The 27,824-nt window shown below is 37.2% G+C and overlaps 1 protein-coding gene across 1 annotated transcript in view; it reads right to left on the bottom strand.

The window, feature by feature from the left end:
* Nucleotides 1–27,824, bottom strand: part of sntb1 (syntrophin, basic 1) — a 63,435-nt gene that overhangs the window by 25,150 nt on the left and 10,461 nt on the right. Inside the window, exons 2-6 of the mRNA XM_058085381.2 lie at nucleotides 18,821–19,067; nucleotides 8,894–9,011; nucleotides 8,707–8,796; nucleotides 4,379–4,518; nucleotides 4,067–4,263 (exon numbers count right to left, since the gene is read on the bottom strand). Coding sequence (XP_057941364.2) covers nucleotides 4,067–4,263; nucleotides 4,379–4,518; nucleotides 8,707–8,796; nucleotides 8,894–9,011; nucleotides 18,821–19,067 — 792 coding nt within the window. The remainder of the gene's footprint in view (nucleotides 1–4,066; nucleotides 4,264–4,378; nucleotides 4,519–8,706; nucleotides 8,797–8,893; nucleotides 9,012–18,820; nucleotides 19,068–27,824) is intronic.

Genomic DNA, 27,824 nt, shown 5'->3' with positions numbered 1-27,824 from the left:
TCTATTACCGTCTATTCCAGGTACAAGCCACTACTTTTTCCATAAACTTTGAACCCTGCAGTTTATACAGTGGTGTGGCTAATCTATGGCTAAACTCTAATCTTGTGACATCTTTTTTTACTTTAGAACTACTACCCACTGTTTAAATACTACTATTAGTATAGTATAGTATAGTATAGTACAGTATGGCAACACTGTCTGAGTCATCTTTTAAAAAACACTTTACTAACGGCACTAAATTCATTACACAGCAACTTAACACTCAAAGGTGTATATACAAATATGATTAGAAAATTTAAAAAAATAAAGTTTTCCCATGAGGCATTGCATCTGAGGAATGCATTAATGGGGGGGGGTTGAAGTGAATTTATTCATGTGCTTGATATTTCATAGTTGGTTTGTTTACTGAACTGAGAAGTCAGATCATTTATGTCACAATAGGTTTGATTCTGGTTCTATTGTTATTTTCCTCTTTGCAGTCACATCTATGGTGGCATCACTTTTTGAGAAATTCTGACTGACCTTTTAGACGATGTATTGTACGTAAAAACCCCAATATTTGAGTACGTATAGATCCCTTCTCCACACGTTTGACGTTAATTGTATTTAAATGCCATGGATAATGCAATACCACGTAAATGCCGAGAGGCATAATGCACCTCAAAATGAAGCAGCTGTTTGTTGTGCTGTTTTTCCCCACATCAACAGCGGATACGCCAATTGTATGTTTACCCTCGCTCCCATTATCTTTGAGTCGCCCAGACACTCCCACCCCGAGAACAAATAAAACCAGGTTTAAAATTCACCTGTTGATTCTAATGCCAAAACATGGCCTTCAGTCTAGACGGCATTCAGTCATGGCAGCAGATACGATTTTAAAGTCACGTTTCCGTACAAAGTAGTGACAAACGCCATCTGATTGCAAAACTGCACCTTCAGATGTTTCAATTGGACTCCAGTCATGACTGAACACTTCTGATAGCAGTGTGACATGATTATGTGATGCATTCAATTGTAATCTGATGCATGTTCAAATGGTAATGGATTTATATTTCATTTGAACATGCATCAGATTACAATTGAATGCATCCCATAATCAGTTCACAGTTCCACATGTCCAAAAGGAGTAGGAAGAAGCAAAGCTTATTAAATCCTACCCCTCCATCTGGTACTTTTACAATCACTAACTGTTACATTTGTTCACTTCCTGCTTTCCTAATATAGTTTAAGTTTATTTTTTATTTATTTATTATTATTTATTTTTATCACGTACTGAAGTACGAGGTGATATGAACCTTCCAGAAAGTTCAACTTTTATCTCGTCAGACCACATCAGACCATGTTTCCAAAGGTTTTGGCAACCAATTAAGACGAGCCTTAATGCAGGCCGTTTTTGCCCATTTTTATCCAGTGGCTCTCACTGTGGTTCACTGGAGGCCCAAGGCTTTAGATGTTGCTTTATAACCTTTTTCAGACTGATATCTTTTTAATTTTAACAGGAAGGTCCAATCACTTTTTCACACAAAGTCATATAGGTTTTTTTCTCCCTTAATAATGTCAAGTTTAATTTATAAACTGCATTTTATGTTCAGTTGTGTTGTCATTGACCAACATTATATTTGTTTGATGATCTGAAACTGAAACTTTTACAATCAGTAACTGTTACATTTGTTCACTTCCTGCTTTCCTAATAAAGTTTATAAAAAAATTTGTCAAATTTTTGTCACATACCAAAGTACGAGGTGATATGAGCATCCAATGCCATAATGGGTACCATAGTAAGTGTCAATATAGTGATATGTATAGCACATCATGACTGGTTCAAGACTCTTCATCCTTGTATTTAGCAAACATCAACTGCTTGTATTGTTTCTTGAATTGGCTCATCGTTGTGCATTGTTTGAGGGTCTTACTCAATCCCTTCCATAGTTTGATTCCACATACTGAAATGCTATGGCTTTTTAACGTAGTCCTAGCATAGAAGTGTTTCAAATGTACTTCTTCCCTGAGATCATATTTCTCCTCTCTTGTAGAGAAGTATTGGATGACATTTTTAGCTAATTGATTATTTTTAGCCTTATGCATTATTTTAGCTGTTTGAAGATGAACTATATCAGCAAGTTTAAGTATTAGTGATTTTAGAAATAAGGAGTTAGTATGTTCTCTGTAGGCGGCATTATGAATTATCCTTACTGACCTTTTTTGCAGTACATTTAGCGAGTGAAGATTGCTTTTATAGTTATTAGCCCATATTTCCACACAATAAGTAAGATATGGTAGAACCAGAGAGCAATAAAGAGTGTGGAGTGATTTCTGATTGAGAACAAATTTAGCTTTGTTCAATATTGAAATATTTCTGGCCACCTTATGTTGTATATTTGTAATATGAGGTTTCCAGCTCATATTTTCATCTATTGTGATACCCAGAAATGTATTTTCCTTCACCCTTTCAATGTCTACACCGTCTATTTGTATTTGCTGGTACGTGTCCTTTCTGCTGTTACCAAAGAGCATGATTTTAGTTTTATTTAGGTTCAAGGACAATCTATTATCATCATTATCATCTTGTAGAGAAGTACTGGATGACATTTTTAGCTAATTGGTTATTTTTAGCCTTATGCATTATTTTAGCTGTTTGAAGATGAACTATATCAGCAAGTTGAAGTATTAGTGATTTTAGAAATAAGGAGTTAGTATGACATAAACAACAAATGAAATAAAACCATTACATGTGTGCATAAGTGAGCACAAACACGATGTGAGACGTGCTTGGTAGCGAAAAAAACGATGTGAAACTTGTGCTGGGCAGAGTTCACTGCTCGATACGGGCAGTTTCATGTACACAGGAGGTTGGAGCGCTGCAGTGAAACTTGGCACAGTGAGATGAGTTTGGGGTGGTGAGGGTAGGGGGAGAGGGCACCCATGGGAGGCATGCGGTTCCCAGGACATTTTGTGCAGAAAGAGAAAGAGTGGGGAGGGGATGGGGGGATGGGGTTGTGTTGGAATTCCCTTGACAGTCAATACACAATTACGAACAGAAAAATTCCTTTCTCGAAATAGTGTATGTTTGTAAACATCTTTCATATGGATCTCCTCTGCTTTAATGTTGTGTTTCCATTCTGCTTGATGAGCAAGATTTAAGGCTTTATTTGAGGCTCATAGCACCTCAGGCTGTGCCTACCCTTGCCTCTTCTCACTATGTGCTCTGCTGCAGCATGCCTGGACACATCTAAAGAAGCCTCACAAGATCTAGCGCAGTGACCTGTGAAGCTTGTTCCATTCCATCCTTGTAGTTCCATCTTCCAAGCCTAATGCATCATCCTCTGGTTTTTATAGACGGCACAGTTGAAACCTTGGTTAGCGTCATTAACTCATTCACTCCTTGACATTTTTCAAAAGGTATCCCCTCCAGTACCGGTCATTTTATGGTAATGGTAATGGTCATGCATCAGATTACAATTGAATGCATCCCATAATCAGTTCACAGTTCCACATGTCCAAAAGGAGTAGGAAGAAGCAAAGCTTATTAAATCCTACCCCTCCATCTGGTACTTTTACAATCAGTAACTGTTACATTTGTTCACTTCCTGCTTTCCTAATATAGTTTAAGTTTATTTATTTATTTATTTTATCATTTTTTAATTTTTTTTTAATTTTCTGTCACGTACCGAAGTACGAGTTTTTATTTATTTATTTTTATTTTTTATTTTATTTAACAAACATCAACTGCTTGTATTGTTTCTTGAATTGGCTCATTGTTGTGCATTGTTTGAGGGTGTTACTCAATCCATTCAAAAGTTTGATTCCACATATTTTAGACCATTTTGGACCATTATGGAATATGGCTGGTATTGCAAAATACAGATAGACTCACGCAGTGTATGAACAATATGACAAGATGCATGCCATATTGCACGCAAACTGAGACAAAATTGTAGCGTCAAATTTTGACGCAAACCAAAAAACATGCTAACCAAGACGGGTGCTAACCAAGGTTCCTCTGTACATATTTTACAAGGCATTTTAATGCTAACTGTTGTTAATTAATGCATGCCAGTGTACTCACTAGTACTGACTTCTTTGATCATCTCAGCCGAAGTGTGACATCCGTTGACTATTTGTCGACTCCACAGGGATAAATCCTTGCTTGTTTCGGCTCGGAAAAGATGAGTCTCAATGCCGAGACGTGTGCCGGTCCGAGTGGCAAAGAAGAGCTCAGTGCCCGAGTAAGGAGAGCCTCTGTCAGGCCCAGAGTGCACCAGACTGGACAAATCCAAAACATTATTAGACCACAAATTCTTTAAATCAAAGCATCCATTTTATTTCAGAGTGCCACCGCTAGCATTTTGTGATTGCGGAGTTGTAAAGCTGCACCCACCGTGTTGCTAGAAGTGGATACGTGTGTGCTGGGCTCTGCCAGGCGTCATTGCTTCGTGGTAGGCTGTCGTAGAGCAGAAGGTCTTTCTCAGTCACCACCACCAGCACAGGCTTCCAGCACTGCTTCTCACTCTCACTTTGCTGTACAAATACACAACATGGTGTTCAGCACAGAGCATTTCCTTCCTTCAGTCCTTCAGGGCTGAGCAATTTTCATTCATTAATGACAAACATCTGCATAAGATCACAAGAGGTTTACGAGAAATTAAGTTGTAAATTCATTCGTGAATTCGTTTTAAAGATTAAGACTTTATTCTTGTGAATTTTTTTTTAAGTAGAAGAAAATAAAGTCGGAAATTCATGAGAATAAAGTTGCAAATTTATGAGGGAAAAAAAGGCTTAAATTTACTAATTTATTCTCGTGAATTTAAGAATTTTTTTCCTCATGGAATTACAAAATTTTTTTCTTGGAAAGTCGAAGAAAATAAAGTCGTAAATTCATGAGAATAAAGTTGCAAATTTATGAGGGAAAAATGGCTTAAATTTACTCATTTACTCTCGTGAATTTAAGAATTTTTTTCCTCATGGATTTACAAAACAAAGTCGTAAATTCATGAGAACAAAGTTGCAAATTTATGATAAAAAAGGCTTAAATTTACTCATTTACTCTCGTGAATTTAAGAATTTTTTTCCTCATGGATTTACAACATTTTTTTCTTGGAAAGTCGAAGAAAATAAAGTCGTAAATTCATGAGAATAAAGTTGCAAATTTATGAGAAAAAAAGGCTTAAATTTACTCATTTACTCTCGTGAATTTAAGAATTTTTTTCCTCATGGATTTACAAAATAAAGTCGTAAATTCATGAGAATAAAGTTGCAAATTTATGAGGAAAAAAAGGCTTAAATTACTCATTTACTCTCGTGAATTTAAGAATTTTTTTCCTCATGGATATACAACATGTTTTTCTTACAAAGTCGAAGAAAATAAAGTCGTAAATTCATGAGAATGAAGTTGCAAATTTATGAGGAAAAAAAGGCTTATATTTACTCATTTATTCTTGTGAATTTAAGAATTTTTTTCCTTGTGGATTTACAACATTTTTTTCTTGTAAAGTCCAAGAAAATAAAGTCATAAATTCATGAGAATAAAGTTGCAAATTAATGACAAAAAAAGGCTTAAATTTACTCATTTACTCTTGTGAATTTAAGAATTATTTTCCTCATGGATTAACAACATCTTTTTCTTGGAAAGTCAAAGAAAATAAAGTCGGAAATTCATGAGAATAAAATTGCAAATTTATGAGAAAAAAAAGGCTTAAATTTATTCATTTACTCTCGTGAAATTAAGAAAAATTTTCCTCATGGATTTACAACATTTTTTTCTTATAAAGTCGAAGAAAATAAAGTCGTAAATTCATGAGAATAAAGTTGCAAATTCATGAGGAAAAAAGGCTTAAATTTACTCATTTACTCTCGTGAATTTAAGAATTTTTTTCATAAATGTATGACTTTATTCTCGGGAATTAAAGTTGTTTTTCGTACATTTAAAGAAAATAAAATCTTACATTTTTGTGAATAAAGTTGTAAATTTATGAGAAAAAAGTCAAAAATATGCAACGCTATTCATGTAATTTTACGTTTTTTTTCTCTCGTAAATTAAAAAAAAAATAAAGTCGTACATTTCCAAGAATAAAGTTGCAAATTTAAAATGTATGAATTTATTCTTGTGCATTTGCTTTTTTTCCTCATACAGTTTGAGAAAAAAAGTAAAACTAAATTTACACCTTTTATTTATACCTTCTGGTGAATTTACAATGTTTTTTTCCTCATAAATTTAAAGAAAATTAAACATTGTAAATGTATGACTTCATGAAGAAGATGTTTGAAGGCAATATCGTACTCCTAAATATTTAGCTACTTTAGCTATATTTAGCCACACAAACTCCAGTACACGTAACAGTTCATTCATAAAATGTTTGGTTAGCCCTTTTGTCCATCATAGAGAATCTATGATCATAATACAATATATCCACTGTTTGATGATTGTTTTAGATTGAAGCCTGTTGCAAAATTGTTTGCAAAGTCTGCATTGATGTAGCTGTACACTGCAGCACATGATCGTCTAAAGTAGAAAGAATGTATATTGAACTGAACTGAAGTCAAAAACCGAATCCGAGGATGATGGTTGTCTGCTAAAAATGCTAATTCATTTCTGGTGCTGTTTCATACACGGGTAAGCCATTTGCTTTCTTGCACAACCGCCATCATTTAAAGCAGAACCCCCCCCCCCCCCCCCCTTCGCGTCTTTGTTCAGAACACACACAGTTAATCCCGTAAATCAGAGCTCACATACGCATATGCCACACAACACGGCTTGGCATTCAACATTAGAACGCTGCATAACTCTTCTTTCAGGATTTTTATCTGCAACCCAGCTATGGAATCCTAAGCTGTTCTTTTGAAGTACCAGTCTCAGCCAATCATAGTCCAGGGTTTTATGGGCTCAAGGGTCACCTTTTGAATATAATGAGAATTTATTGCTAAGTAGCAATAATGTTGTGCATTTGAGGATAAAACATGAAAGGCAACTTTCTTTACGCTTTAAACAAACCTGGAACTCCATGTTTGTTATTATTAACCCTAACAAAAAACTCATACAAGAGTCAAGTGTGAAAAAAAACAGAAATATGATTCATATACATGAGATTAGGACATTTCTGTCACGTTCGGGCATGGTCGTGTAGTGTAGCGACCCCAGGATGCAGAGTTGAGGTAAAAATGTATTTATTGCAAATGCTATGCAGCAGCACAACGCACTAGCATGTCCCATATAAAAACAACAATGACCCAACAACTAAAGGAAAATAAAGTCGTAATTTCACAAGAATAAAGTTGCAAATTTATGAGGAAAAAAAGGCTTAAATTTACTCATTTATTCTCGTGAATTTAAGATTTTTTTCCTCATGGATTTACAACATTTTTTTCTTGGAAAGTCGAAGAAAATAAAGTCGTAAATTCATGAGAATAAAGTTGCAAATTTATGAGGGAAAAAAAGGCTTAAATTTACTCATTTATTCTCGTGAATTTAAGAATTGTTTTCCTCATAGATTTACAACATTTTTTTCTTTGAAAGTCGAAGAAAATAAAGTCATAAATTCATGAGAATAAAGTTGCAAATTTATGAGGAAAAAAAAGACTTAAATTTACTCATTTATTCTTGTGAATTTAAGATTTTTTTCCTCATGGATTTACAACATTTTTTTCTTGGAAAGTCGAAGAAAATAAAGTCATAAATTCATGAGAATAAAGTTGCAAATTCATGAGGAAAAAAAGGCTTAAATTTACTCATTTATTCTCGTGAATTTAAGATTTTTTTTCCTCATGGATTTTGTTTGTTTAAGCAAATGCTATGCAGTAGCACAACGCACTAGCATGTCCCACATAAAAACGACAATGACCCAACAACTAAAGGAAAATAAAGTCGTAAATTCATGAGAATAAAGTTGCAAATTTATGAGGAAAAAAAGGCTTAAATTTACTCATTTACTCTCATGAATTTAAGAATTTTTTTCCTCATGAATTTACAAATTTTTTTTCTTTGAAAGTCGAAGAAAATAAAGTTGTAAATTCATTAGAATAAAGTTGCAAATTGATGAGGAAAAAAAGGCTTAAATTTACTCATTTATTCTCGTGAATTAAAAAAAAATGTCCTCATGGATTTACAACATTTTTTTCTTGGAAAGTCAAAGAAAATAAAGTCGTAAATTCATGAGAATAAAGTTGCAAGGCTTAAATTTACTAATTTATTCTCGTGAATTTAAGAATTTTTTTCCTCATGGATTTACAAAATTTTTTTCTTGGAAAGTCAAAGAAAATAAAGTCGTAAATTCAAGTTTAAGCAAATGCTATGCAGCAGCACAACGCACTAGCATGTCCCACATAAAAACGACAATGACCCAACAACTAAAGGAGATAATGGAAAGCAACGGAAAACAGAACAGAGCAACACAGGAAGTGAATACAAAATAAGGGCATGAACCAGGAACAGAGGAAAAGAGTAAAACTAAGAGCTGTCGAGGGGGTGAAGCCCAATCGTGACAATTTCATGGGGAAAAAAAAAAAAGTCACTTGATGAGAAAGCATTTACTGATGATATACTTTAATTGCCTCATAATGACTAATGATAAGTACAACGCTTAAAAGTGAAATTAAAAACACCTTTTCATCGTGTGGACGAGTCAAACTGTCCTCACAGGAAACGTTACATCAAAAGTTGGTCCTCATAATAATACAAAGACATTTACATTCAATTTACACACACACACCTACCTTCCCAGCCAGCCATCCCAGGTGTCTTATCTCTTTGCTGCCAGCAATCCCTGGCCTCGTTTTGTGGTGGACGACCTCAGCCAGCGCCCGCTGTGATTGGGTGATATGATGATTTAGAACTATATGGACTTAAAAGATACCGTTATGTATTATGCAACAAAAAGGCTGTATAACTTAAAAGACCGACCTGTGCCAGTGTGGATGTGACGGCATGCATGGCGGAGAACCAAGTGAGGGCAGATGGTTGGTCTGGACAGCGTAGCACCACAGTGTGTCGAGCATCAGGGGAGTGCAGCTCCACTTGTCTGAGAATGGAATTTTATTAGAAAGGTGAAGAAGTTCAGTGGCGTTTATCATTCCGTTTTATCCTCCTTTGAGCTTTCGGACGCAGAACGAATCAACTGTATCGGTTTGACGTCTCAGCTTTGACATATTTGAGACAATTTATAAGAGGAATTCAGTAAGAAATGATTTATCCTATGTTGCCGATAGCCTCTCTGTGGGCCAAATCACACATATTTTCTCAACTAATCTCTTTTTAATCATAATACGGGAGTATTTCTAGACTACTGTATATGATGCTTCTGGGTGTCAGCAAGCAGGGCTTTGTGTTTTCCATGAATATGCATTTTAAAAAGATATCAGTGGCAGGATTCACTGTGCATATGAAACGCTCTTCCGCTTCACAGTACATCAGAAATCCTGAATCCTAGAGGGAATTATCTAAATAAAACGTATGTTACGTTACGTAGGTATTTTCCCTTGAGTGTTCTTTTGAGTAGTACTACAAAAAAGGTGATCATTAATGCAACCATAAGTGCTTTATGATTGCCGACAGCCGAGAACAAGACATTTGAAGCACACGCCTGTCCAACAATGACTGAAAATGCTTTGGACGTATGGGGAATTAATTGCTAAATCATGCCCGCATCCTGACAAAGACATTTTGCTTGATGGTGGCCATGTTTTCAACCAATCATGCTCAGATTTGACAGTCATATGCTTGTCAGTCCCCTAATGGTAGGTAGAACACCTTGTGGAGATTTGACTAAACAACTTAAAGCTGGTATTATTTGCTTTTTGTTCTGGAGGGAATACGGACGAAATCATTAGAAAGGTCAGAGAAGAAATGGTCACACTAAAAAGATGGTTTGATGATAATAGATTGTCCTTAAAACTAAAATCATGCTGTTTGGTAACAACAGAAAGGACACGTACCAGCAAATACAAATATACGGTGTAGACATTGAAAGGGTGAAGGAAAATACATTTCTGGGGATCACAATAGATGAAAATATGAGCTGGAAACCTCATATTACAAATATACAACATAAGGTGGCCAGAAATATTTCAATATTGAACAAAGCTAAATTTGTTCTCAATCAGAAATCACTCCACACTCTTTATTGCTCTCTGGTTCTACCATATCTTACTTATTGTGTGGAAATATGGGCTAATAACTATAAAAGCAATCTTCACTCGCTAAATGTACTGCAAAAAAGGTCAGTAAGGATAATTCATAATGCCGCCTACAGAGAACATACTAACTCCTTATTTCTAAAATCACTAATACTTCAACTTGCTGATATAGTTCATCTTCAAACAGCTAAAATAATGCATAAGGCTAAAAATAACCAATTAGCTAAAAATGTCATCCAATACTTCTCTACAAGAGAGGAGAAATATGATCTCAGGGAAGAAGTACATTTGAAACACTTCTATGCTAGGACTACGTTAAAAAGCCATAGCATTTCAGTATGTGGAATCAAACTATGGAATGGATTGAGTAAGACCCTCAAACAATGCACAACGATGAGCCAATTCAAGAAACAATACAAGCAGTTGATGTTTGACAAAAAATAAAATACATAAATAAGAATAAAATAAAAATTAATAAAATAAATTTGTTTTAAATATTATATTAGGAAAGCAGGAAGTGAACAAATGTAACAGTTACTGATAGTAAAAGTACCAGATGGAGGGGTAGGATTTAATAAGCTTTGCTTCTTCCTACTCCTTTTGGACATGTGGAACTGTGAACTGATTATGGGATGCACTCAATTGTAATCTGATGCATGTTCAAATGAAATAAAACCATTACCATTACGAACTACTACTAATTGTTTAAATACCGTGCCACTCACGAGTCAGAGAGGCAGGATCCAATCACAAGCTATCAGTGCACTCACATCAAGCTCTTCAACCCATTGGAAATCACATGAGGTCATCATATAGACCAATATAACAATTGGTAATTTTTCTCATAATACAGTGCCATCTATCCATTTTGTATGCTGCATAATTATATTTTTTTCATGTTAAACTCATATATATTGGTACATGTTTGTATGTTTATTAGGTATGCCTTTTCAGTGTTAAACTGTTGAGTGATGAGTTTAGTGTTCGTTCTAAGATGCCACTGAGTCAGACTGTTATATTAAGTAACAACCTCCTACAATTTCCAACGGGTTGACAAGCTTGTCAGGATAAATTTCATAGCTCATGAGTGGCTGCCATAGTTCCCAGTCTGATACTAAACTTCTGGACTTCTGGAAGTTTTCTCATAATGCATTGCATCTGAGCAACGCATTAGTTGGGAGGCTGCAATGATGTCAGCTTCCCTCTGCGCTCCGGGCTTCTCTGGCTTCCTCTAGTACACAGTGCCATCTATCCATTTTGTATGCAGTATCCATTTTTTCATGTTAAACTCATATATATTGGTACATGTTTGTATGTTTAATAGGTATACCTATTCAGTGTTAAACTGTTGAGTGATGAGTTTAGTGTTTGCTCTAAGATGCCACTGAGTCAACATTAAGTAACAACCTCCGACAATTACCAATGGGTTGACAAGCTTGTCAGGATAAATTTCATAGCTCATGAGTGGCTGCCATAGTTCCCAGTCTGATACTAAACTTCTGGAATTTTTCTCATAATGCATTGCATCTGAGCAACGCATTAATTGGGAGGCTGCAATGATGTCAGCCTCCCTCTGCGCTCCGGGCTTCCTCTAGTACACAGTGCCATCTATCCATTTTGTATGCTGCATAATTATGTTTTTTTTATGTTAAACTCATATATTGGTACACGTTTGTATGTTTATTAGGTATGCCTTTTCAGTGTTAAACTGTTGAGTGATGAGTTTAGTGTTTGCTCTAAGATGCCACTGAGTCAGACTGAGTTCCCAGTCTGATACTAAACTTCTGGATGACCTGTACCTGTGGGACACCGACACCCCTACCAAGTAGCATGAGAATAACCAATGCTAACAGCATTTTCTTGGGCTACCAATGATGTTGACTATCTTCAGTGTCTCCAAATGTATGCAGTTGAAGCAATCACAAAGTTCAAGATGTGCTCTTTTGCTGCCTGCTGAAGGACATACAGCACATAATAATTCCAGCAGTGTCTACAGTAACACTTGCTTTCCATTTCAGCAGGTCCAAGGATGTCAAACTCCTCAAAACTGCATTCTAGTATATGCCTTCAATAAATGTGTCTTTGATTTACTAAACTACAAAACAAAGCTCTCTGTGCGTCACCTTGGCACATGAAATTGTGGGTCAGGATATTGACCACAAAATCTTTTATAACGGAAGGAAGTCAAAAGTACCGCCAGCAAAAATGAATGTTCAACCCCACCTATATGCTCTTAAAGTGTGGAAGTCAAAGTGCAGCTAAAATTGCCATCAAACCCTCTTTGAACTGTGACAGATAAACGTTACATTTGGAGAATTTTTTTCCTTGGGAATGATGTTGAGTTCAATTTTGTTAACATGACAGTCCTTTTCAAACTGCTCTGTTGCCATCAGTCATTTATAAAAAGGTCAACACTCTCAAGTTGACTTTGTGAGACAAAACTGTGGCTGATATAGAATTTCACTAAATGCTTAGAGTGGAGTGTCAGGAAGTAGTGCCATGGATGAGTGAAGTGGAAGCTAACGTTTTGAGGTCTTATGCAGCAATCGTGTTTTAAATCTGACGCATCTTAAAGTCAGCTTGAGCAAGTGTAGAAAGACTCCAGCTTCTGTTTGGACTGCCTGGACCACCCACCGTCTCCTATCACCGACGAGTTTTTAAAGGCTGGACTACTATGAATGACGACAAAAGAGAGGCTGACAAAATGTGTGATGAAGGAATTATTAGGCTGATCAATTATGTGGTTTAGTGGTTGAATTTCCCAGGAGGAGGAGGGCGATGATGGTAGACTTTTTTGGTAGGCTACTATTTAGTCTAATTACATTCACTGTCTGGGAAAAAGCATTTATTTAATCAAAAGTTTTAATAATTTCTGTGTAACGTCTTTGTGTTCTATATATATCCCATATTACCATGCGACTGAGTGCCGCCTATATATGTGCAAATCTTTTTTTTCTTTAAATTTAGTGTGTGCGGCTAATAAGATATGCCTTTATTCATCACTCACTAGCCACGTATACATGGACCCAAATATTCCAATTAAATTCGGGTTATTTGCTCAAATGGAAAGAATGTAACCTTTGTATACACCTCATTCCGAAAGAAAAGTGCCAATCCGAATGAATATATAATGGGATTCCCAGGGGTGGAATATTCCTTTCCCCAATCCGATTGAGGTATCTTGTACCCGCTCAATCGGAAAGTTGTCAGACTGCGTTCTTTCTTCTTCTGTTGTTTATTGGCGGTTGGCAAGCAGCTTTGGTGTGCATTAGCGCCATCTGTGGAACAGAATCTAAACCCTTCTATACGCCATTCACAAGTCCAGTTTTATTAAAAAAGAAAATACATATCTATATAAAACATGTGCCGAGCTTAATTATAAAATATTAGCAAGATTGAACTTTATCTTTTCCTGTTCCTGGGTGCGTTCTTTCAGCGAATGCTGAGATATGACGTAAAACGCGGTTCCAGATGTTCTTCGATTTTAAAAAATGGAGGCGAGCAATCGGCACTGGACTGCTGCAGAAAGTTTGTTTTTGATTCAAACTAAATTTCAAGACTGGACGAAGGAAAAACTGGCAATACGGAGTTATTCCAACAAGTGAAAGAAAAACTGGAGGAAGTCGGTATCACGTGATGTTGGTGTTTACGCTTTACTGGGCATGCCCCATTGACTATTCTGGTTGATTATAGCGGTGCATGTAGACACGCCATTGGAATATTCCTTTCCATGTATACCATTGCTTTTGGAAAGGTCATTCGGAAAGATTCCATTCGGAAAGAGAAAAACTCCTCGTGGCTAGTGGGGAAATTTGCATTGCACAGCAGCAAAAGTACAGAATCAGTTAAGCAGTACAAAGTACAAAATACACAATATAAAAAAAACAATATAAACAACCCAAGTATTAACAAATCAACAATTTTACCAAGAGAATATATATATATTATATAGTATATATATATATATATATATTCATTCATTCATTTTCTACCGCATTTTCCTCACGAGGGTCGCGGGGGTGCTGGAGCCTATCCCAGCTGTCTTTGGACGAGAGGCGGGGTACACCCTGGACTGGTCGCCAGCCAATCACAGGGCACATATAGACAAACAACCATTCACACTCACATTCATACCTATGGACAATTTGGAGTCACATATATACACACACACACACACACACACATATATATATATATATACATACATACATAATACACATATATACACACCATTTACGTATATCAAGATGACTTTACCCTGCAACGTGTGACCAGTTCAGCAACTGCTAGAGGTACGTACATAGAAATTCATAACACTGACCAGGCCACTTTTACAAAAGTCTGCTGTGGGCTAAGCTAATTGCCTCCAACTCGACTGACTCAACTGAATCTCATGTGAGTTGGGAGAACCATTTTCAAAGCCCATGTATCCACAAACACCCCTGCATTGGACTCATTGTACGCTTGCTTAACATGACACAACAGATGGGCTTGGTTAACAAATCCATAAGGGACTGGGGACAATAGAAAATTATGTTTGGAAAGAAAAGACACTTTAAAAATTCAAGTCTCTTGGCCAGTCAGATTAAGTAGAAGCGTAAACTACATAAGGTTTATGATCTACTAAAGGTTTGTGTGCATAAAAACACTTGCAAACCTGATGTACCAACAGGGTGCAACGAGGACTGCGTCTGTCACAGGAGCAAAATAGCACTGGCAGAACGCACAATATGTTTACATGAATATCATAACCTAATAAATCGTAAATGTCACAGTTTAATAATAGATTGTAGTATAAGCAGGTAGGTTGCACATGCAAACTCCTCATTCAAAGAGGGCTATCTGCATGACTTCGACGCCTGTTAAAAATTGTGCCCACAATCATAGTAGATCACCCATAACACGCTCACTAATAATATCAGAATTGTTTTGTTCTCTATTTCATTAAAACATTAGCCACGTATACATGGACCCAAATATTCCAATTCCATTCGGGTTATTTGCTCAAACGGAAAGAATGTAACCTTTGTATACACCTCATTCCGAAAGAAAAGTGCCAATCCGAATGAATATATAATGGGATTCACAGGGGTGGAATATTCCTTTCCCCAATCCGATTGAGGTATCTTGTACCCGCTCAAACGGAAAGTTGTCAGACTGCGTTCTTTCTTCTTCTGTTGTTTATTGGCGGTTGGCAAGCAGCTTTCATGTGCATTAGCGCCATCTGTGGAACAGAATCTAAACCCTTCTATACGCCATTCACAAGTCCAGTTTTATTAAAAAAGAAAATACATATCTATATAAAACATGTGCCGAGCTTAATTATAAAATATTAGCAAGATTGAACTTTATCTTTTCCTGTTCCCGGGTGCGTTCTTTCAGCGAATGCTGAGATATGACGTAACACGCAGCTCGAGATGTTCTTTGATTTAAAAAAAATGGAGGCGAGCAATCGGCACTGGACTGCTGCGGAAAGTTTGTTTTTGATTCAAACTAAATTTCAAAACTGGACGAAGGAAAAACTGGCAATACGGAGTTATTCCAACAAGTGAAAGAAAAACTGGAGGAAGTCGGTATCACGTGATGTTGGTGTTTACGCTTTACTGCGCATGCCCCATTGACTATTCTGGTTGATTATAGAGGCGCATGTAGACACGCCATTGGAATATTCCTTTCCATGTATACCATTGCTTTCGGAAAGGTCATTCGGAAAGAGAAAAACTCCTCAAGTAAACGTGGCTAATGGGGGGAATGATGGGACAGTCTATGTAAGTTCTGAACTCCTATTTTGAGGACTGTGTCGTATAAATGGAATAATGTAGCTCAACCCAATCCCATTGCTGATGTCATGCTGTTTTTGTTTTTTGTTTTTGAGCCAAAATCAGCAGCACCTCTGCTCATTGCAGCCAAGTAGTGCACTCTATTTTGCCTCAAGTACTTGAAGACTATCGACTAAATGTTTCGATTACTATTTACATCCCTAAGACACTAATATATTCAGTGCCTGCTATTATCAAGGGAAATGTCGTTTTTAGCCATGAATGTTGTTTTAGCATCACTGTAAAAGCCAATAGTTTAAGCGTGAGGAAAAAGTAGCTGATTATACACAGGAAATTCCAAGAAGTTGAGAGCTGTGAACCAATACCTTTGTCATATTTTGCTCTGTGCTCATCTGACCTTGGGATCATATACAAAATTGTGTGGTACAGTTCTCCAATATTGTAGCCTGTGCACTCATTGGGTCCTGTGTCCTACTGTTCTACTGTCCTACTGCTAGTATTGCCATACTAGTCGGAAATATAATTTAAACTCTTACTAAGCTGTCAATGAAAGAACTGGTCTTTAGACGCTGTAAAAGTAATGTGACCTAACTCAGCAAGAAATCATGTGAGGCAGAACAATCAAGAGACCAGATAAGGATAAAGTAGTCGGATGTTATATACACAACATGCATCACTCAAAGTAAATAATAAACATACGTAAATAATAGGCAGCAAGTTTCCTTATATTCATTCTTTCATTTTCTACCGCGTATCCTCACGAGGGTCGCGGGGGTGCTTGTAGCCTATCCCAGCTGTCTTCACACCCTGGACTGGTCACCAGCCAATCACAGGGCACATATAGACAAACAACCATTCACACTCACATTCATACCTATGGACAATTTGGAGTCGCTAATTAACCTAGCATGTTTTTGGAATGTGGGAGGAAACCGGAATACCCGAAATACCTTCACATGCACGGGGAGAACATGCAAACTCCACACAGAGATGCCAGAGGGTGGAATCGAACTCTGGTCTCCTAGCTGTGTGGCCTGTGTGCTAACCACTCTACCGCCGTGCAGCCAGTTTCCTTATAGTTAGGGGAATATTGATGCAAACTAGAATATAAAGTTATGTGCTGGCCATTGTTCTTGTCATTGCCATTTGTATGGAAAATTAGCTGGCATTTGGGTCGATGGCGGCCATGTTTTTTAGATGATCTTGCTTAAATTTTATAGACCTGTCCAGCTGTGTGCCAAGTTTAGCAATGATATTAAAAAGTCCAATAAGGAAATGAGCTGAAACTGTGTAAGACATTTCAAGTTAACCCAAGCGATTCTGCTTGTCAATTTTTGTGACTTTGGGGATTAATAACATTAATAACAGTGCCATCATGTGATGGATTGCTGAGACACGTTATAGGACAACTCGGAAAAGGGGGTTGATTTTGTTCACCTTTTTGGATGCACCAGTTCACAAGTAGGAATATGTATAAAATAGGTGAGATTAAGATTAATAGATTAAGCCGCTAGCATAATAATATGTATTGCCTTACAGCAAATACATTATTAACAAGGTGTAAAAATCTAAAAACTTTGATGTGAAATAAGAACGAAATGGAGACAATTACAGATAAAATGACACCACTGCAGCACCAAACAACAGTACACCGCTTTCTGACGCCCTGTTGTTCAATCATTGTCATATTAAAACCCAATTAACCTGAGGACACCTCCTAACATAACTGGAAATTATCCAAACTCTTCTTCAGATGTCTTCCAGATAAGGAAAAAGGTGGTCTGAGGACAGCGGAAGAGTTATGCAACAAAACTTTCTATTCCTCACAACGTTCATTCATTCATTCATTTTATACCGCTTATTCTTACTAGTGCTGTCTATCCCAGCTGTCTTCGTGCGAGAGTGGTCGCCAGCCAATCACAGGGCACATATAGACAAACAACCATTCACACTCACATTCATACCTATGGACAATTTGGAGTGGCCAATTAACCTAGCATGTTTTTGGAATGTGGGAGGAAACCGGAGTACCCGGAGAAAACCCACGCATGCACGGGGAGAACATGCAAACTCCACACGGAGATGCCCGAGGGTGGAATCGAACTCGGATCTCCTAACAGTGTGGCCTGCGTGCTAACCACTCAAGAATAATTGAGATCTAACAGTCTGGAGTTATTAAGCCATTTCTAAAGTTTTGGGACCACAGAGAACCACAGTGAGAGCCATTATCCATAAATGACAAAAACATGGAAAGGTAGCCACGTATACATGGACCCAAATATTCCAATTGCATTCGGTTTATTTGCTCAAACGGAATTTATCCACCTCATTCCAAAAGAAAAGTGCCAATCCGAATGACCATATAATAGGATTCCCAGGGGTGGAATATTCCTTTCCCCAATCCGATTGAGGTATCTTGTACCCGCTCAAACGGAAAGCTGTCAGACTGCGTTCTTCTTTGTCGTGGTTTTCTTCTTCTGTTGTTTATTGGCGGTTGGCAAGCAGCTTTCGTGTGCATTAGTGCCATCTGTGGAACAGAATCTAAACCCTTCTAAACGTGTATTCATGAACATTAATGACACTAATTTTACCCAATTAGCAAGTTAGCATCGAACTCAGTTCCATTTGGATAACAGGGTAGGGTAACAGTATAGGCGGGGCAAAATCATGTTAATTGTGTCCGGTGTGCACACAGCTTTAAGCTGTCATTTCAACATTAAACGTTGGCATCAAGGTGGGGGGCCTCAAACTAGCATCTCGCGGGCCGCATTTGGCCCGCATGCCGCGAGTTTGAGACCCCTGCATTAAATAGTATATATTCTGCATGTCAGCCTAAAAAAGTACACATTTAATAACTGTGTGAATAAATGTCAACGTAAGCACAGGAAGGAACTATTTTTACAGGTGTAGCTTACCTGTTGTCTGGGTCTGTTGTGGTCATGGCTCGGGTTACGCAACACATCTTGAGTGGTATGCATCTCCTGTCGCCCTGCAGGGACAAGGAAGGCTGAGGGGGAGGGGTCCGAGCTGACGGGGAGGAGAGCGAAGAGGTGATGGGAGTGCTGCTGAAACGTGGGGACTCTGGCGGGGGCGTTTCCCATCCGATCTCTGACACAGGTGAGCCCTTTTTGACGTATGGCGTGGCCTCTCTCATGTACTTCACTGGATAGGGAAGAGAGGGAAAAAATGGTTAGTATAAACGTTGCATATTGTTTAAAAGCAGTTGTTTTTGGCACTGACATAATTACGACTGTAACAATGCATTGTGGTACAGAAATGAGCAAAAAGATTTTTAGTATTCATATTTTTCCCCATTCAATGAGATTCAAATTTGCTTCATTGGTGTAAATATCACAATATTTACAAAGCACCAAGAATCAATTCAACAAAAATTTATGAATTTCATGAATTAAATCAAGAAAAGATTGCATTGTGCTGTTAAAACCCGCTGTGTTTGTGGGCGTACATGTGCGTTTAAGTTACAGTAAATTATTGTATGTGTGATTTTGTGTGTATATGGGGAAGAAATAATCAAAAGAAATCATTAAATATAATAATAATAGTAATAATAATTTTATTAAAACAATTGCTATATCACAATTATGTTATTTTTTAATTTAAAATTTATTAAAATTTAATAATTAAAGATTCCTTTAATGCAGGGGTCTCAAACACACGGCCCGTGGGCCAAATGTGGCCCGCAGGACACTAGTTTGAGGCCCCCGCCTTGATATGAAAGTTTAATGTTAGTGCGGCCCGCGCAAGTTTGATATGGATGCTGTATGGTATCATGTACCCAGAAAAAATTATTACGTTTGATTAATGTTCATGTTAAAGGTTAAATAACTGTTAATAGTTATCCTCCCTATCCATGTGGAAGTGGTAAGTTTTTGGCTATTTAAGTTTAAAGGAAATAGCTAGAAGGCTACCGTTAAGATATTTGAGAACAGTGGAATGTTTTATCAGAGCTTTTATTGTAGAAAATCGGAACCAAAGCACTGAAAAAGTTTGAATATATTTGAAAACCTGATGCGGCCCAGCCATGCCCAGACCCTAGCTCCAGTGGCCCCCAGGTAAATTGAGTTTCAGACCCCTGCTTTAATGTATTCAAATGATACTCCTTGAATAATATTTTTTCCACAAAAAAAAGAAAAAAAAGAATTATCTTGTTAAAATCCTCAAAATGACATCTACACCTTCTCCCTCATTCAAAGAAGAAAGAACAAACAACAACAACAACCACAAAGATTATTATTTTGTCTCATATTACATTTGTGGTAAGTTATTACATTTACAGGAAAATTCAGTATTACGTTTGTAGTAGGCAAATTTTATTACGTGTGTGGGAAATGTATTACATTTGTGGGATTATTACATTCAAAGCTGCCGATTTGTATTACGTTTGTGGGCAGTTATTACGTTTGCGGGTAAAACAGAGCATGATACCAGGTACTCCACTCAACACTACAACGACGCTAGTAATAAAGAAAATACCTACTGTTACAATAATAGACCTCAGAGTGCCAGTCAAAATTGTCACTTGTTATCTTACTAAACAGATTTTTCCAGACTCCTATAGCATCTCATTATACTGCAGCTACTTTTGGAGCGTCCTCAACAACAGTGAGCCATAGGTTACAAGTGGAAGCGAAAGAGTGAAACAGAAATACAAATCAAATAGTGGCTCAGTCCACAGCATTTTCGCACACCTCGGTATGCTTGTTATGTTGAACAGACATAGTCCAGTGTACACGCTGCGTATAATTGGCAGATGGCTGGTGGCATTTGGAATCCAGCATGCACGCTATTGTCAGGAGAGGCACAGAAAAACTGTAACAAGCCGAACCGCCAACCTGCGGACGAGCGGCGACACGGATGGAAGTGTGGCTTTGTGTGACTGTCCTCATGGGCCCTCGAAAGACACTGTGATCCAATTGCAAAGAGGGAATATAACACCCTGACTCTCATCTGCCATTTCAGATTATAGTGTTAAATAACCGCTGACGGATTTGTTCAAGCACAGGCAAAGATGACACAAGATGGAGACCTGCGGTAATCTGCTGTAGCCACAACATGACAACCATGAAGCATTAGAGCAGAAAGCATAATCACAATCAGAAATCACTCCACACTCTTTATTGCTCTCTGGTTCTACCATATCTTACTAATTGTGTGGAAATATGGGCTAATAACTATAAAAGCAATCTTCACTCGCTAAATGTACTGCAAAAAAGGTCAGTAAGGATAATTCATAATGCCGCCTACAGAGAACATACTAACTCCTTATTTCTAAAATCACTAATACTTCAACTTGCTGATATAGTTCATCTTCAAACAGCTAAAATAATGCATAAGGCTAAAAATAACCAATTAGCTAAAAATGTCATCCAATACTTCTCTACAAGAGAGGAGAAATATGATCTCAGGGAAGAAGTACATTTGAAACACTTCTATGCTAGGACTACGTTAAAAAGCCATAGCATTTCAGTATGTGGAATCAAACTATGGAATGGATTGAGTAAGACCCTCAAACAATGCACAACGATGAGCCAATTCAAGAAACAATACAAGCAGTTGATGTTTGCTAAATACAAGGATGAAGAGTCTTGAACCAGTCATGATGTGCTATACATATCACTATATTGACTGTTACTATGGTAACCATTATGTCATTGGATGCTCATATCACCTCGTACTTTGGTACGGGACAAAAAAAAACGAAAAAATATTTTTTTAGGAAAGCAGGAAGTGAACAAATGTAACAGTTACTGATTGTAAAAGTACCAGATGGAGGGGTAGGATTTAATAAGCTTTGCTTCTTCCTACTCCTTTTGGACATGTGGAACTGTGAACTGATTATGGGATGCATTCAATTGTAATCTGATGCATGTTCAAATGAAATAAAACCATTGCCATCATCATATTATTGTGTCCTTTAACATTGTTTTTTTCTTCCATCAAAGTAAATGTCCAGTTTAAAATAAATCAGCTAACAATTACAACAACATAAATACTAGGGATGTCCGATATTTACTTTTTTTTTTTGCTGAAAACCGATATCCTCTCAATTACAGATACCGATATTAACCGGTAACATGACATATATCCTGTGGTGGAATTAACATACATATATGTTGTATACAGCATGTTTTCAATATGTTTTCAGGATCAATAAAAAAATCAGATACCAATATCAAGCAATATCACATTTTTATGGTGACATCCCTACGAAATACGAATCTAAACTTTCGGTTGCACATTTATCAGAGTGGGGAAGAAGGGAAAAGAAGCACAAAATCCAACCACTTCCACACGGAATGGGAGGAGAATTTTTCTTCACTCAATCACAGTGGTCCCCATATCTTTTCCAGTGATAACACTAATAAGGAGATAAATAACACAATTTATTCAATTTACTCAATAATAACCAAATAACCTCTCTCTGTGTTATTTATGAAATAAAATTGAATATATTTTCCTGAAAATAAATAAATAAATAAATAAAATCCTGAAAAAAAGTACCAGATGGAGGGGTAGGATTTAATAAGCTTTGCTTCTTCCTACTCCTTTTGGACATGTGGAACTGTGAACTGATTATGGGATGCATTCAATTGTAATCTGATGCATGTTCAAATGAAATAAAACCATTACCATTACTTTTAACATTAACTGTCAGATAAGTATCAAATTAAATTAACTAATAACACAAAGCAATTGAAAAGCATTTTGCAGCTCACCAGTTTGAAAAAGCCAACATTGCAGTCTAGATTCTTTCAAACGTTCAATACCAGAAGTCACGAACGATCCAAATCGAAGTCATTTGTTCACAAAAAAAAACCTGCTCAATACCAGTTGAGAGTCAAAGCCAACAAAAAGTTGAACGAAACCAGGAAATAGAAAAACACTTGAGCTCGGTCGTCCACATGACAAGTAGCAATCATACCCGACTATGCCAATGAAATACTTGGTAACGATGGAAAAAAAAAGGACTTGGATTCTGTTGAAGTGTTTGTTTTGGATGCAATTGCCATGGATATTCTTTTTTTAAACACCCCTTGTTGAGAATGGTCCTGAAAAAAGGGAATGGGAAGTGTACTTAAATGACCAAACAAACAAAAACAAAATGCATGCAGTGTTGATTTGTTTGTTGTTGAATCGATTCCGTTTTGACATTCAAGTCGTCTTTTTGCTTGGACTTCACATTTTATGTGTTTGACAATTGAGGTTCCACTTTTAGTCTTTTTCCCCATGAGTTTAATTTGGAAGCAGATGGTTTGGTCTGTTAAATAAGTCAAACCAGAAGATGCAAATCTCTCTCTCTCTGATTTTATTCCCCCCCCCCCCCTTTCTAACTGCGAACTGGAATTGCCCAAACAGACGCTGCCAAATTGGTTTCATTGTAACTGCCCTGCATCTCATTTGGAGCTCACTGTTACAGTTCTCCTGATGAATGACAGCGTATCAACGGCGACCAGCTGCTCGCCCCCCCCGCCCCCATTAAAAATCCCATTCGCTCATCAAAAACCACTTCAATTGTTAAACTCTACTCAACCCCATCCAATTACATGTTTTATAAATACGACAGTTTATTTCCTTAGAAGCTGAAGAGTGTGTTGACAGTATTCGCCAGTTGTGCGGTCGTCTCATTAAGTTGTTTTTTTTCCTAATGGTCTTTAACTTACTCACGGCTGAGAGGGTCCTTCCATACTCTCCAAATAGAAATCTTAATTGGTGAGCAAATGTACCACATAAAGAAAACGTAACTTCCTCTCATTAGGCCCATGAAGAGTAAGGCAGGAGTTGAAAAGAGAACATTCCGGAGCAAAGAGGGCAGGAAAGGGAAAAAACGGGCTCTGTGACTACGGAATGAAAGCGTCCCTTGTAGCTCCTGAGCAGGTAAAATGGAGACTACATCAGCATAAGGGGTCTACACAAGACCCTAAAGGCAACTTTTTCTTTACGGAGAATTTATCCAAATTTGAGGCGTGTTAAATGTGATGAAACTTCACTTGAGCTTCCAACAAGAAGTGAACAAAATTGGCTCCTTGGAATGTTCCTCTTGACAGGAAAGAGACGGAATGAATAATGTGAAGGATGTAGTCCTGAATTCAAGCAGGGACTTAGGAAGCCAGTATTTGTCAGTCTCGGTCCTTGTCTCGGGAGGCACACGAGGACTTCGATACTGACAGATAATTAACTGAAACACTGCGTTTAATCACTAAGACAACACAAGGGAAACTTGAATCTGATTGGGTGACAGAAGGAACTCCAAACATGGACTGTTAGGAACTGAACAAGCGTAAAATGTAGAGGAAAGTTAATAAATAGGTGATGCATGAGCCGACGTATGCTTCTTTTAATTTAGTCTGGAAAGAGATTGGCACTCTCCCAGCTCCTGTTCTCTCTGGGGGGTTACACTCAAACTAAGCACTTCCAAGTGGAGCTCTCCGTGGAGGCCAACTGGAACAGCTGTCACTGAACCTCTAAAGTCACTCAAACAACAACACACACACACACACACGCACACGCACAGGTTTGGCATGTTTGTATGTGTTCATTCAACAAAGACTAACTAAGAAGAAGTCATAGAAGAAGCCACTTGGAGAAGTCATCTCCAAGTGGCCGCAGTTGTAATCCTCCTTGATCTTTATAGAAGCTTGCATTGGCCATGTTGGAAAACTCTAATGACTACGTTTAATGGTAGTTTTAATGACAAAAAAAATGAAACGTCCACTTAAGGAGTGTCTCTGAGAATTTTTGTCCACACATTCAGACTAGGGGTGTAAGAAAATATTGTTTCGGCGATATATCGCGATACTTTGTTCCACGATACTGTATCAATATTAAAAAGTATGATGTGGATATTTTTAGGCATTTATCATAGACCAAGGGTCTCAAACTCAATTTACTTGGGGGCCACTGGAGCTTGGGTCTGGGTGAGACTGGGCCGCATCAGGTTTTCCAAAAAAAAAAACGCAATTTATTAAAAACAAAAAAAATTAAAAACTTCACTTTGGTTCCAATTTTCTACAATAAAAGCTCTGATAAAACATTCCACTGTTCTCAAATATCTTACTTTTTATTTTTCTACATGAAATAAGATGAAATATAAACAAATCAAGAATAAAGAAAATCAATCAATCAGTAATAAATAAATATAATAATAATAATAAAACAGCAAATAATAAAAACCACATATAGTTGGTGGGTAGACAAATTATTTTTTTCAGATTAAAATGAACAAAGCATTATTAGAGCCCTGTAGACATGACAAAACACGACTATAGTCACATTTATACTCTTTTTATTTACAACATATTGCGCAACTGCAGGGTCTTGAGACACATGCTAACTCGCAAACTAGAGAGCTAGCGACCTAAACGGTAGCCTTCAAGTTATTTCCTTTAAACTTAAATAGCCAAAAACTTACCACTTCCACACGGATAGGGAGGATAACTATTAACAGTTATTTAACCTTTAACATGAACATTAATCAAAAGTAATAATTTTTTCTGGGTACATGATACCATACAGCATCCATATCAAACTTGCGCGTGCCGCACTAACATTAAACTTTCATATCAAGGCGGGGGCCTCACCGCAGGCCGCGTGTTTGAGACCCCTGTCATAGACTGTATATGGTATTTATTCAAGTGCGGACACGGCAAAGGTTCATTTCTGATTTGAATTTAAACCTCCGATCGTTAGGTGGCAGCACTTCCGTAGTCAATTAGGCAAGGACGTTGAAGGAGATTGACGAGTGAAACGTCCTCACACATAAACACAGTTCAACATGGCAGAATGCCAGCACATAACAGCGGCCCCTGTGGCGTACAAGGCTGAAGTGTGGACACATTTTGGATTTCTACACAAAGTAGGGTGTGCACAAATTGACAAAACCCATGGCATTTGGAAAATGTGTTGTGTTTCCCGAATAAAGTATTCGGGAAACACGACAAATCTGCGAGACACCATGAGGACCTGCCGCAAGCAAGCAATGTGAAGGTACTTTTGTATACTACAAAAGTAGTACTGTGATATTGCAGGTATTTTGTTTTTCAAATTGATATCACTACTTTGTTAAATAATGGTTATTTCAAGCATCCTAAAAGGACTTTTTACTGATGTTAGTTACTTTGTTCCACAAAAATACTGTTCTGATGGTGAATAAGTCAGGGACTGTATACTCTGCATTTTTTCACAGCTAATAGAATGTCAACATTTGAGCAGGATCTTGACACATAATTAAATTTATTTGTTTTTTATGGGGTTTTTTTTTGTAAATTTAAAGCTGGATGCTAAAGCTTTATTTATTCAAATGCTACACTTTAAGTGTGTGATACAGCATAACATACTGTTCTAATGGAATAAAAATGTGTTTTAAGTGCATATTGCTGGTGTAATTCAGTTTTTCCAGGAAATAATCTTTAACTACAAGAAAAAAAATAAAATATATCACCTTGTTAACAGTATCGTGATATATCGTATGGTGGGCCTAGTATCGTGATACTTGCCAATACACACCCCTAATTCAGAAGAACATTTGGGAAGGTGGAGGTCAAAAATGTGACATTGGGTTGAGCTCAACTCAAGTCACATTTAAAGTTCTACCAGTTGGGTTTACTGTAGCCATTTAGACAAGAGGTTACATTAGCATATGTTGACATTTGGTTGTTAAATTAAGCAAAATGTCCCAACAATAATTTGCACCAGTGGCCACAATAGCCATCAAGTAACTAAGTGCTTTTAAAAAGTCAATTCTATGGTGCTGCCGGCACCCGTCTGCTGACAACACATGGTGCGTCTCTTCACCTCATACACATATTAAACATTATAGTTTCTAGCTAAATGTGCATTTTACTGCCGCATATTATATTTGGATTACTAAAAACAGATATTTTTATTGTAATTATTGTTCCAACCAAAGATGTCACTTGGTGCGGCATGATCTTTATTTCAACCGCAACCCTTGATTACGTGACCATCCACTGCGTGACGTGATGAACAGGGGTCCCTGAGCTATGGCCCGGCGCCCTCAACAATAACAGACAAGCATTATGATTTTTTTTTCCAGTCTGGCCACGTGATTGATGATTAAAGTCTGTTTCATGCTTGCCGCTTGCCGTGAGGAGGCAAGTATAAACAGCCTTTATACTTACTCAGAGGTCCGTGTGGCAAGTATAAAGAAGTTGATGAGAGAGACGGCTGCAAACAGCGGTGACTACAAGCCTACTGGAAACTACAAAAGGATGATAAGTATGAGTAATTTATGTAAGAGACAACTAAGCTGCTAAAATTTTACCTGTTAAAATTGTGCACGGTGCAACAGAGAGTTAATTTTCAGGAAAAATATATTCAATTTTATTTCATAAATAACACAGAGAGACGTTATTTGATTATTATTGATTGAATAAATTGTGTTATTTATCTCCTTATTAGTGTTATCACTGGAAAAGATATGGGGACCACTGTGATTGAGTGAAGAAAAGTTCTCCTCATTCTGTGTGGAAGTGGTTAGATTTGGGGCTTCTTTTCCCTTCTTCCCCACTCTGCTAAATGTGCAACCGAAAGTTTAGAATTAGTATTTCGTAGGGATGTCACCATAAAACTGATAAAACTGTTGATATTGTTATCAGATTTTTTCCTGATCCTGAAAACTGATATTAAAAACATGCTGCTGTATGTTCATTCCACCACAGGATATATGTCATGTTACACATATCGATATCGGTTAATATCGGTATCTGTAATTGAGAAGATATCGGTTTTCAGCAAAAAAAAAAAAAAAAGCATCGGACATCCCTAGTATTTATGTTGTTGTTGTAATTGCTGGCTGATTTATTTTAAACTGGACGAAAAAAACAATGTTAAAGGACACAATAATATGATAATGGTAATGGTTTTAGTTCATTTGAACAT

This window comes from Doryrhamphus excisus, linkage group LG17 (assembly GCF_037039965.1).
Source record: "Doryrhamphus excisus strain RoL-2023G ecotype Guam linkage group LG17, RoL_Dexc_Guam_v1.1, whole genome shotgun sequence".
NCBI classification, from domain to species: domain Eukaryota; kingdom Metazoa; phylum Chordata; class Actinopteri; order Syngnathiformes; family Syngnathidae; genus Doryrhamphus; species Doryrhamphus excisus.
This window is presented reverse-complemented; position numbering and strand designations above follow the sequence as displayed.